This window comes from Archocentrus centrarchus, chromosome 5 (assembly GCF_007364275.1).
Source record: "Archocentrus centrarchus isolate MPI-CPG fArcCen1 chromosome 5, fArcCen1, whole genome shotgun sequence".
NCBI classification, from domain to species: domain Eukaryota; kingdom Metazoa; phylum Chordata; class Actinopteri; order Cichliformes; family Cichlidae; genus Archocentrus; species Archocentrus centrarchus.
Genome location: NC_044350.1, coordinates 24,600,175 through 24,612,689, shown reverse-complemented (window position 1 = coordinate 24,612,689; position 12,515 = coordinate 24,600,175). Strand labels below are relative to the sequence as shown.

Sequence of the window (12,515 nt, the reverse complement as noted above, 5' to 3'; positions counted from 1 at the left end):
CTGGCATAGCCAAGGGGCATGTAGATCAAACAGAACCATTACCTTCAACTCTTGAATCTTTTTTCTCTTCCCCCTCTCTCTGTCTGCATCTCTTTATGTCTGTCTGCCTCTTTTTTCCCCTGTTAGGGGCTCATTTTTCTCCCACCTTCAAAGCGAGCGTGGAACTCCATTGAACTAGTTCTAGATGGGGCATGAAAAAGATTGATTTCTTGGGCAAGATTACTTGTAGAGTGTGAGATTACCATGCAGGCTGAGGAAAAAAGAAATAAAAAGGCAAGATCACTTCAAGTGCAAGGTTGAAAAAAATTCAAGGTAGGCAGTTAGCATAAGGAAGGACTGCGATAAGAAGTGAGATTTGAAATGTGTTGGGGAAAAGGTAACAGAGGGGGCAAGATTGGCAAGAGCAAAGAGGTTTGGAGACCATATCCATATTTACACTTTCTCATTTTTATGATCTTAAATTCTATATTTTTTTTTTATGCCCCTTTTCACCGTCTTTCTCTCAGACTTGTGCTGACTCTTCTCTTCTGTGTTTCCCTTTGTGGAGGTCTGTGTTGTTTAGCAATCTCATCTCCCGCTGCCTTCATGTCCTTTCAATAGCACATTCTTTACTGTTTGCTCTTTTTTATGTTGCACTTCCACACTTCTGGAGTGATCTCACTATGATCAACGTGAAAGCAAAGGAAGATATGTTGCTGAGTTGAGAGCTGTATAAGTAGAGGCAGCAACACATGAAAACAGGAGAGGAGAAGGGTTCTGCATGGTTACAGCTGAGAGCCTTTGTGATAAGTCTGTGGTCAGCTGGCTAGTGGCAGCTGGACTTTCGGGGCGATGTGTTGTTCTTTATCCATGTTTGACTTTTACCACTGAGGTTTATTGGACTCTGTCAGCACTATAACATCCAAGGGTGTTTTTCTTTATAACCTCAGCTGGAGTGGAGGTGTTTCTTCTATGGTTTCTACAAAAAAAAAACAGAAAAAGAAAAGAGAAATATGTCTGCATTTATGCTGTACTTCACTGAGTACCTCCTGGTGACGTTAATGCTGCAGGTAGTTGCTGTTTATTGTGTGCAGCCACAGAGGTCATTTGGCACCTAACCAAGCTTAAATACCACATACTTCACAGAGCCATCAGGCTTATGAAGTTCAGATTGATCTGCTTTTGGACCAAAGGTCAAAGATATGTATTTCTCTGCGTATTTCCTCTCTTTTTTGTATGGCGTTTAATTTCTGTCATAAGCCATGAGTGTGATAAAACACATCCACAAACAAATAATATTTTTTTCATCTATGTTTTTATTCACTGCCACTCACACTGCACAAACCTTGTGCAGATTTAACAAATGTGGTTGTAGCAGTAAGCAGCCCAGCACACAAAGCACCTACAAGGCTTACAGAGTTTCTGCTTGGTGAATGCTGGAGGGCAAACAGGCTCTTTTAGGTAACTCTGCTTCGAGGTTGAACTCAAATCAATCTGACTTTTTCACGGGTGAAACAACAGAGTAGCTATAATTGGTCACTTTTAATACAATCACGTGCTCATGACCTCCTTGACTGACACCTTGATATGCAGAGAGTTGGCAGTAACTAAAATAATGTGCTATGCCAGGTTTGTTTACATTTTGGCAAAAGGAATCTGCTTAATTAATTATTAAACGGGACCTATTATGCTCCTTTCTAATGCCATATTTACATTTTTGGACTGTACTAGAATAGCTTTGTATAATCTCATAGTTCAGAAATAATCCTTTATTTATTTTACAAAAGGATAGAAAAGTAACTGTTTAAAACAGTGCTTAGAGCAGCGTGAAGCATACACGGATTACTTATGCACATGTTGTACCTCATTATTTGAAATAAAAGTATTAATATTTAAAAAATATTTTTAAAACTTTACAGTCAGAGGATTTCAAGGGTAAGCCAGGCGTAAGGGAATGTCTTCAGTTTCTGGTTTCCACACATGTGACTTAGAATAGAAATTTATATTTATTCATTTATTTAATTTATTTTCACATTGTTTAGCCCTGTTTTTTTTTTTTTCTTTGCTTCCTTCTCTAAAAGGCTTTTATTTCTTCTTCCTCATTTTAGATGTACTGGGAGGATATAATGGGACTATCTTTGCCTATGGGCAGACTTCCTCAGGAAAGACGCACACCATGGAGGTACAGTACTGCTAAAAAATTCAAGAGGTACCTTTTGCTGTGGCACGTGCAAGCACAAAGATACATGCACGTTTTCCTCCTTTACAGAGTATCTCCTCCTCTGCCCATCCTGACGTTACATCTGCCTCCGTCATGGCCATATTCTCTCCCTTTTTCTCTCTTACTTAGCCTTGTGTGGAAACTAACCTGCTTTACAACTCTCTGCGGGAAACAACTCTGTTCCCTTTCAAGTCAAAAGCCTCTCTGCTCTCATTTCTTTTACTATTCTGTCGACTTAATTCATCCCAGGGTCTGCATTTATCCTGCTCTTCACTTACATGTCCCTGTCTCATTTCATTCCTCCCTTAGGGGAACCTTCATGATCCCCAGGGAATGGGAATAATACCACGGATTGCTGAGGACATTTTTGAACATATATTTGCCATGGATGAGAACCTTGAATTCCACATAAAGGTCGGTTTGGATTCTGAAATTTGTCTGTTCAAGTGTACATTTTTACATTTTTTCCCCCACATTTGCTGCTACACACAATATATTCAGTGGGAATCCAACTTGAACCTCACATGGATGAATTGAGTGGACTCAGTCGAGCATCAGCAAATCATGATAAATAAACCATGATCATCCTACAGCATTTTCCCTTTTACACCACAGTCTTATAATAGAGGATTATACCTCACCAGAGCCACAGCGGGACAGATTATTTTGTATTTGTACAATGAGCACCTATCATCCTTATTTATCTGCATTAAATTCTTTCTCTGTGTCCCTGGGAAAATATCTGCTGTGGGTTTTTTTTTGTTTTGCTGCAGGTCTCCTACTTTGAGATCTACATGGATAAAATCCGGGACCTACTGGATGGTATAAAACAGAGAAAATACAGCTCACATTTGTTAATACTGTGCAGTTTTCTGTGTCACAACACACATTTAAAGCTGTCTAGTCACACCCAGATGAATCATGTTTAAACATTGACATTTTAATACCTTATTAATGGGAGTGTTTTGGCCGTATGCACACAGGCAGACCGCAGGCATAATATCCACACCGATGAGCCACAACATTAAATGTATTTGCCTCTTTGTGAACAGTCACAAGATGGATATGTGACCTCTGAGGTTGTCCCGTGGGGTGTGCCACTGGGATACTAGCAGCAGAACATTTGGGTCCTCTAGGATGGTCGATTTCAATAGTTTGGATTTATTCCAATCCAGCTGCTTGATCGGATTGGGATTTGGGGAGCTTGGGAGCTGGGTCAATACACTGGGCTCTTTCTTATCTTCCTTTACCCATTTCTGAACAGTTCTTGTTGTGTGCCATTACCAAGGGTGGTGGTGGGGAATTGGTCTGAAAAAACGTTTACCTGGAGGGTATGTATCAAAGTTAACAGTAAAATGAATCTCAGGAACCAAGATGCCCCTGAATGATAAAGAGATAATCTATGTTATACGCTTTACATGTCAGGGGGTTTTAATGTTGTGGCTAATCTTTGTATATTTACAAATTTAAGATAACATTACTTTGTTTTAAGTGCTGCTTAAACAAACCAGAACACACACACAGACACAAGCAAATATTACAAGAAAACCCTAAATTAACCAATTTTTCGGAAATACAGAACTGAGACTAAATGCCAGTAGATAAATAATTTTAAAAAGAATTACATCAAAACCTCTACTTCTCTCTGTCCTCACACTGTGATGGTTTTCCCTGACATTTTAACTAGATTTAATTTTTTTTTTTAAATTGTACACTTCACTTTTGTCATAATGTAAAAGGAATTTTATAGTAGCACTATAACAAATAGACATACCGTATTTTCCGGAGTATAAGTCGCACTTTTTTTCATAGTTTGGCTGGGGGTGCGACCTATACTCCGGAGCGACGTATATGTGACATTTATAACACATGAACCAAAATACTCCAGCCACTTGACATCTCCGTGAACTGCAGCTTTAAGGCAGTCTTGCGTAACCTGTGGGCGCAGTGGATGGTGGATGGAGAGCACAGCTTAACGGCAACTGGGAGAATGCGCCACCCAACTTTCCTGGAAGTCATTGGATGGATCAAGAAAACATGGGCTTCAGTGACAAACCATCCTGTTGGGATTCAGAAAGGCTGGAATAATTGGAACTGCAGCTGACGACGAGTCTGACTAACGCGACACAGAAGAGGAAGCGGCGCTTCGTCTACGGAGTGTACGGAATTGTTTAGAAGTGACACCGAGGATGAAGAATTCAATGGATTGATGGTTTGGTTAACTTGTTAGTATGTTCTTTATGCTATGGTTATCTGAATAACTTAATGTTACGTTAACATACTGTAGCGATTCTCTTAGTTAGAGAGCGTGTTGATGTTGTGGGATTTCGGACTGTTCGGGAGGTTCGTGAAGGCAGCATGGAGAGAGAGAAAAAGACCGAGAGCTTGCCTGTGTTTGTGTTGCTGTTCCGCTGTTGTAGTTGTGGTTGGCGTGGCTGTGGCCTACAGCAGCCGTTTTTCTGTTAATAAAGACGACCTTTGTTGTGAATATCGCCGACTTTGGAAGTGTGTTTACAACGTTACAATACCGAACACGTGTTCGTTGTGCGTCATGTAGCTGAATGTGCTATGTTAGCATAACGTAGGTGTAACCGTGTTCGTCCTGTTCTTTAATCCATTATTATTTTAAATTGCCGTTCAAGATGGAATTTCTGCTCTGGGTCTCGGATTCTATCAACCCCCCCCCCCCCCCCAAAAAAAAGTGCGACTTATAGTCCAGTGCGACCTATATATGTTTTTTCTTCTTTATTATGCATTTTTTGGCTGGTGCGACCTATACTCCGGAGCGACGTATAGTCCGAAAAATACGGTAACATTGCTGCAAACACCAGCAACTGGGAGTTTCTGGAGAACATGGAGATGCCGATGGAGTCTCACACAAACACGCGTTTGCCATTTGAGGTCACATTTTTATAAACATAAGCTATGAAGCTCTCAAGAACAAAACCAGCATGCTTTTTAAATTATTCTGCTCTGATGAAACGGAAAATATATTTTCACACCCTCCCCGCCGTGGTTTTTGTGTTTTTTAATATAAAAACCATAAAATTAAACTGATCTATGAAGTTAAATTAAAAACGTAAACAACCTCAGCACCTTCCCCTTTGTCCCTTTTTTGCTGTACATACCCAGAGTCAACACAACATTGCTGCTCCATAGTCTTATCTCAGATATATAGCTCGTGTAAAATGATGGAGAGGCCAGGATAGAGGGTTGTACACAGCATCCGTGTGATTACATCTTTAATGGAGCCAGAGACAGTGGTGAAATCCCCCATCTGTATGCAGGGGAGTTCACAGTGCCTGTGGAACATTTAGGCTCTGAACAAAAAGAGTCAACAACAAGCCAGATGAATGGAAGCAGGAGAATAACACCCTATGGGGGGGGGGGGGGGGGGGGGGGGGGGGGGGATGACTGTTGGATGAAACCACACACACACACACTAACACACAGTCTCGAGGGAGAAAAACGGCCTCCACAATCTGGTGAAATGTAATTACTGACATGATAGGACTTTCAAATGTGCGGTGACTAATGCAGGAATTTGGGCCTGTTAGTGCCTTTGCCAAGAATTTTTATTTTGTTCATTGACATTATCAAAGGCATATGTTTAGCATCTCACTTTGACTTTATTGAAAAAATGCAGTTCTTTTGAAAATATTCAGAGCTAGACCCTCCAGTATTTTTTCACCTCACACATATGAAGGGAACATAGTCAGGCCTCATTATAGTTGTGCTGAGAGGAAGCTCACTTCCATGCAGATGCTCATTTGTGCAAACACACATGCGGGCAAACACTTACACATACACACAAAAACACACACACTCAATGCTTGAGGTTAAAAAAATGACATCTTCCCCTTTTTTCCTCCTCCTAACACAGTGACAAAGACCAATCTGTCAGTGCATGAAGACAAACATAGAGTTCCTTATGTGAAGGTGAGTCACCTGCAGACATGATTCAGTTTGCATTCTTCTCTGCTATAAAGATGCTGTTTTTGTTATTTATGAGTATAAGAATAGATCAGCGTTTTGGAAAATCTGAGAAGACTGGCGTGTGAGTGTGCTAACTTTTCTCAATACTGGCTTAGTCAAATGGTAAGAAAATACACTTATCAGCACACCCAAGGCTCCCTAATATATCATTTTATCCCGTTTTACTGTTTGTGGAAATCACTGTGGGAAGTTTTGGCATGATTAGCAATTTCCTGGCTCTTTCTCTGGTTGATCCTGCTCAAAACCAGCAAACAGTCAACATAGAAACCCTCAATACTGTGTTGTAACCCCCCCCCCGCAAAAAAAAAAAAAAAAAAAAAAAAAAATCAATACTATCTCTTCCCGCTGTTTACAGTCTTGGAGATGCTGGTGAGATTACAGGTTCAAAGTTAAGCAAATTTTATAATGTCTCTGTGTTCATCTAGATCTGTTATGTGTCCATTTAAAGGACATGATCAAGGGACCATTTAATTGCATCTGTATGCATATGCTGTATGTATATTTCATTTTCTTTATAGCACTTTTAAGTACATGCATTTGTTACACTAAGGGCTGCACTGAGCGCTTTGTCACAAGTCCTGAGGAGGTGATGGATGTGATAGATGAGGGGAAGGCCAACCGTCACGTCGCTGTCACCAGTGAGTAACACTGTTGATCTTCCTGATGTTCTGATACTCACTTTGTCAGACACTAAATGTCACCCCCCCACACCCCACACCCCTCTGCCCACCCTCAAAGTTTGGCTATTAATCCCTATAAATGTGCAATGGGGAGAAACACATGGTGAGGTGTGAAGGGAAGACTTGAACTTTACTGTGTCAGTGGGAAATGCTGAATTGAATTAACTTTTGCATAAAGAGCTCACTGTTTGCACTCTCCTCTCCTTCCTGATTTTGTTATTTAGATATGAATGAGCATAGTTCCCGCAGTCACAGCATCTTCCTGATTAACATCAAACAAGAAAATGTGGAGACAGAGCAGAAGCTGAGTGGGAAGCTATATCTGGTTGACCTAGCTGGCAGTGAGAAGGTAGGTAGAATGGGAATTTTTCTTTCAAAAACATTAAAAGGAGGGCTTTTCAGAGCTGTAAACACCTGACATTTGCTGTTGACAGGGGTTTTAAATATGGGCTTTGAAACTGTGTTTTCAGACTTCAAAGAAGCAGATAAACAATGCATTAAAGCATCTGAACTTGAATCGTTATTGCACTGGACTGGATTTTTTCTGTATTGAATTCCAAAAAATGTAATCTTAATCTGAGGGGTTGTTTCAATCTGTCGCTGATGATTTTTAAATTGTGGCAATTTTATTTTCTATACAGTATATTGAGCTGCAGTCTGCCCATTTTCACAGATTGACATTTTTGCAGTGGCTGGTTTTTAAATTATGGCAACGATTCACTGAAACAAATCAACTAAAAGTGCATTGACTGAGCACTGTCTATTCGCTGCCAAATTACACCACAGTGTCATTATCTGGTTACTTAACAGTTTCCTTCAACCTATAAATATCAGTATCACCTGGAATATAAACACCATTTCCCTACTGATAATGCACTTTATGAACTAATTCCTATCTGCGGGTGTATCTGTGTCAGGTCAGTAAGACAGGTGCCGAGGGAGCGGTATTGGATGAGGCCAAGAACATCAACAAGTCTCTGTCGGCCCTTGGGAACGTCATTTCAGCTTTGGCTGAAGGAACGGTACGATGAGAAATTGATCAGTAGCTTCTTGTTGTTCAGTCATTGTTTGCCCAAAAGTGAGTTCAAGCTCCAGTGAATTAGCTGAAAGTATTAGATTAGAACAACCTAAATGTTGTAATTAGTTTAGTACCTAGTGACACCAGCTGTTAGACAAAGTATAGTAAATCCACCGGGTACCTCTAAAGATAACTCTAATTTGAATTTAAAGGAATAGCTCACATTTTGCGAAAATAATGTTACAGTTAGGTTAGCAGTGTTGTATCCATACTACAAATACCTACAAATACTATTTGAATCTGGTTTGCTGAGCTTGAGATTAAGACTAGGAACAAGGTGATATGGCTAACTCGACTATGTCTAAATGGGTTACTAAGTCAAGCATAAGCTGCAGGGAAACCTATGTATTGTTATTATGACATTGGGTCTACATTTTGTCAATCATATCCAAAATATTTCCTAACCTGACCTGTGTAATATTGAAATATTTGCCACTGGAGGTAAAGGCAACTCATTCCTGTATGCAGTCCACATTGTTTTGTTGCAGTAGGGTTGGATGGTTGCGTGCAGAGACATGTTAGCTTGTTAGCAGATTTCTGTCCCTCCTCATCCATAATTCCCACTGCTGCTACAGCTGGTAATACCGTCCATTCAACCCACTCCCTTCAAGCTCCATCAATATAATTAAAACATTCTCCATCTTGTGTTATTATATAACCCTGAAGGCTTAAAAAAAACAAAAGCTCAAAAGGCTGAGGGAGTTCCTCGTGAACTTAATAGAAAGACTCGCAGACTGTAAAAAGCCTCAGAAATCTTTTAGAAATCTGCAGCCATTCATTCTTCTGAGAAAGGACACAGTCTTTTTGAAGGCATTCCAAGTGTTAAAAAGGTTATGCTGTCAATTATCCATCAGAAGAAGAGAAATCACCTTTTTCTTTGTTCTCTCCTGATGCAACCAACTCATATTATTAGATTCTCAGAGAGAGAAATGGTAGTGCAGAAATTCAGTGTTTCTTTCAGCCTTTCAATCCTCTGTTCTGTCTTTTTTTTCTGCCTGTTGCTATCTTCAATCCCCTTTCTTCCTTTCTCTTTATCTCTTTGTAGAAATCCCATGTGCCGTACCGTGACAGTAAAATGACTCGCATCCTACAGGACTCACTGGGCGGGAACTGCCGTACCACCATGTTTATCTGTTGCTCTCCCTCCAGCTACAATGATGCAGAGACCAAATCCACCTTGATGTTTGGCCAACGGTAACGTTCCTCCATGCCAAATAGCCATGAACCGCTGCACTGTGAAGCACAACACACTTTTGTGTCTCTCTCAGCTGCAGTCACTGAAATGCTTTTGCTGAAATGTGCACACCTGAGATATGCTGTTCATATATTACTGCCTCTAACTTTGCCTGTGACAAAGTTGCTTCAGAAGTAGGATTTTGTGTTGCAGTTTGGATTCTAATGTGCTCAAAATCTTTTTTTCCCCCCTCCTCATCTAATAGGTAAGCTGCATTCCTGGACTCATATTTGGTCTGCTTGCCAGCTTTACTCTCTTATAACTTGCTGTCAACTTAAAGAAACCCACAGATAGAATAGAAAAAAATCCCCCAAAAAGCTTCTTTGTGGACATCCAGCCTTTCCACCTCTACCAATGAATTGAGACTGACATGAGAGTGTTGGTTGAAATAAATAATGTATTACAGAGCAAAGGGAGTAAGAGAATTCACAATGGATATTTGAATTTGAAAATCCAGTCTGTTTTCTCTCTTTGTCAGCAGCAGTAGATGTGCAGTGCCACCAATGATCTATTTTAAAGATTAACACACGGAGCACTCTGAGAGCGCGACCTCCGCCAAGGCAGCTCACGCTCTGGGCAGCATTTTCTTTTAAGGGAATAGCATTGAATTTTGTATATTTTTACTTTGTTTTCTTTGTTCTTTTTAAAAGTACTTTAAGAAGTTTGTATTAAGGGGAGCATGACAGATGTTTACTTTGATTACACAAACATGATGTAGGAGTATTGATAATAAGTATTGATTTGTAAATAACTGGGCATGAATCACTTGAGCTCATTATATGATATTATACTACAGTATATTTCCAGCTAATGGGCAGCTCATTCTCATTCTCTAGACAATACTTTGTTTAAAGATCGAACACATTTTGGGGTCAACTTGAAAGAGAGGCAGATGTGAAATGTAAAAGTGAGATCCAAACATGTGACATGATGTTGATGATGAATCTCCATATTCCAGTATAATTTCCTAAATGTTGCTAATACAAACAAAGGCAACAAAATATTGCAGTTTTAAAGCTAAAAGAGGTTTTATGAAAGTTTGACCGTATTTGACCTTGAAGAAGGGGTCAGAGGTCTGAAATAACCTGATATTTAGAATTCCGGTATATCATTCCCTATGTGGCTATGTGTTGTCAACAGTGATGGTATAGTTACCTTGAAAATGTAGTCTGACTACTGATTACTGATTACTCCTTTAAAAAGTAACTTAGTTACTTTACTGATTACTTCATTTTAGAAGTAACTAAGTTAGATTACAAGTTACTTTATTCGTTACTTTCAACAGTGATCGTCTGTGATTCAGATGTTTCTGTGTATTTTTATGTGTAATGTCTTTGCTTATATTGGTAAATAGTGCAAAGACAACATGATTTCTCAAAATGATTTATCAAAATGATTTATGAAGCCCTCTACTACATACTCTAGTAGAGGGCTTTTCAACTTTTTCAGCTCTCCCCCACTCACTGGTTTGTAGCGAAGTCCAGCTTTTGTTGTTTGGGTGCTGGGGGGCTCCTGCATTCCCTTACGAAAATTGAGTATGATTAACTATGGTTTTTATGCTGTAATCAAGGTAAAATCATGGTTACGGCATAAAAACCATAGTTAACTATAGTGGATTTTCGTAAGGGTTAGCTGCAGCTCTGCTCCACCTGTTGCGACTCACTCTGTAAGTTTGACTGCGCCTTGACTCCAGATGTTTCTCATATTTGACGTAGTGTTTTTGAAGCTACATAGCACTTTGTCGCCAGCACAGAGTGCACAACTAACCTTGATGTTGTCATCTTTAGCTGACACAGACTCATAATAGTGCCTGTATTTCAGCTAGAAAATGCCTATCTCTCTCCTCCCTCCATTGTTTACATTTGTGTCGCTGTGCTGGTATTGTCCTCATGCCGACAACGGGACTTAACTGTCGCATCAGCCAGACGTCACTCCCCGAGACGCAAGAAGAAAGCAAAAATACATCTTTGTACTGAGGAAAATGACAACAATAGTAACGCACAGTGACTTGGATGAGTAACTTTAATCTGATTACTGGACTGCAAATAGTAACGCGTTAGATTACTCGTTACCGAGAAAAAGTAGTCAAATTAGAGTAACGCGTTACTAAGTAGCGCGTTACTGACATCACTGGTTGTCAATACAAACAATGGCAATGACAATACCTCTATATAGCATTATTATCACTTTGACCATCAAATCAATTTATGGACTATGAAGGAAAGGTCAGAGATCATATGTGACATGATATTTTAAATATTTATATGGTTGACGAGACCACTGATGTCAGTAACGCGTTAGTTAGTAATGCGTTACTCTAATCTGACTACTTTTTGTTGGTAACGAGTAATCTAACGCGTTACTATTTGCAGTCCAGTAATCAGATTAAAGTTACTTATCCAAGTCATTGTGCGTTACTATTTTTGTCATTTTCCTTAGTAAAAAAGATATATTTATGCTTTCTTCTTGTGAAAGCAATGGAAGTGACGTCTGGCCGATGTGACGATTAAGTCCCGTTTTCAGCATGAGGACAATAATAGCACACAGCGACACAAACGTAAACAATGGAGGGAGGAGAGAGATTAGAACATTTTCTAGCTGGAAATACAGGCACTATTTTGAGTTTGTGTCAGCTAAAGATGACAACATCAAGGTTAGTTTGCACTCTGTGCTGGCGACAAAGTGCTATCTACCTTCAAAAACACTACGTCAAATTTGAAGAAACATTTGGAGTCACAGCACGGCACAGTCAAACTTACAGAGCAGCTGCAAGTGTTGTACCAAAAAGTGATCGTCTGCCATAAAGCGATTCCAATGTTGCTTTTATGTGCGATGTCTTTGCTTATATTGGTAAGTAGAGTGCAGTCAGCATGATTTATGAAGGGCTTATATATAAAATGAAGAAAATACCTATCAATCCAGTGCTTTTTGGCCACTTAAAATATCTTTATAGAACTGTGATGTTATATTTGTTGCGATTTCTACAGCCTTCTGAGCCAGATTTCTGTTTAAAAGGACATTTTTAATGTCAGACAGTTTTTACCTTGACAAAAATGAATATATAAAAGTCACTTTGCCAAAAACTGATTGCAGCTTCTACCTTGTGATAGAAATGCTGTTTCTTGGTTGCATTTAGGTATTTCTTTTCCAAAAAAAAGAAACTATGAGCATTGTGTCGGGGACATTTTCTCTATGCCTGTGTTTATGTATACTTTGAGATGTTCAATAAAACATATATACAAAAAAAAAAAAAAAAAAAAAAATGCTGTTTCTCGCTCAAAATGACCTGATATCATTCATGAGAGATATGTTTGACATGTCTGTAAA

The 12,515-nt window shown here is 39.4% G+C and overlaps 1 protein-coding gene across 1 annotated transcript in view; it reads left to right on the top strand.

Annotated features, from left to right (window-relative positions):
- Positions 1 to 12,515, top strand: part of kif5ab (kinesin family member 5A, b) — an 84,182-nt gene that overhangs the window by 19,591 nt on the left and 52,076 nt on the right. The window contains exons 3-10 of the mRNA XM_030729114.1: positions 2,088 to 2,161; positions 2,510 to 2,614; positions 2,974 to 3,022; positions 6,084 to 6,139; positions 6,747 to 6,834; positions 7,101 to 7,225; positions 7,794 to 7,898; positions 9,000 to 9,148. Of these exons, the coding sequence (XP_030584974.1) occupies positions 2,088 to 2,161; positions 2,510 to 2,614; positions 2,974 to 3,022; positions 6,084 to 6,139; positions 6,747 to 6,834; positions 7,101 to 7,225; positions 7,794 to 7,898; positions 9,000 to 9,148 (751 nt within the window). The remainder of the gene's footprint in view (positions 1 to 2,087; positions 2,162 to 2,509; positions 2,615 to 2,973; positions 3,023 to 6,083; positions 6,140 to 6,746; positions 6,835 to 7,100; positions 7,226 to 7,793; positions 7,899 to 8,999; positions 9,149 to 12,515) is intronic.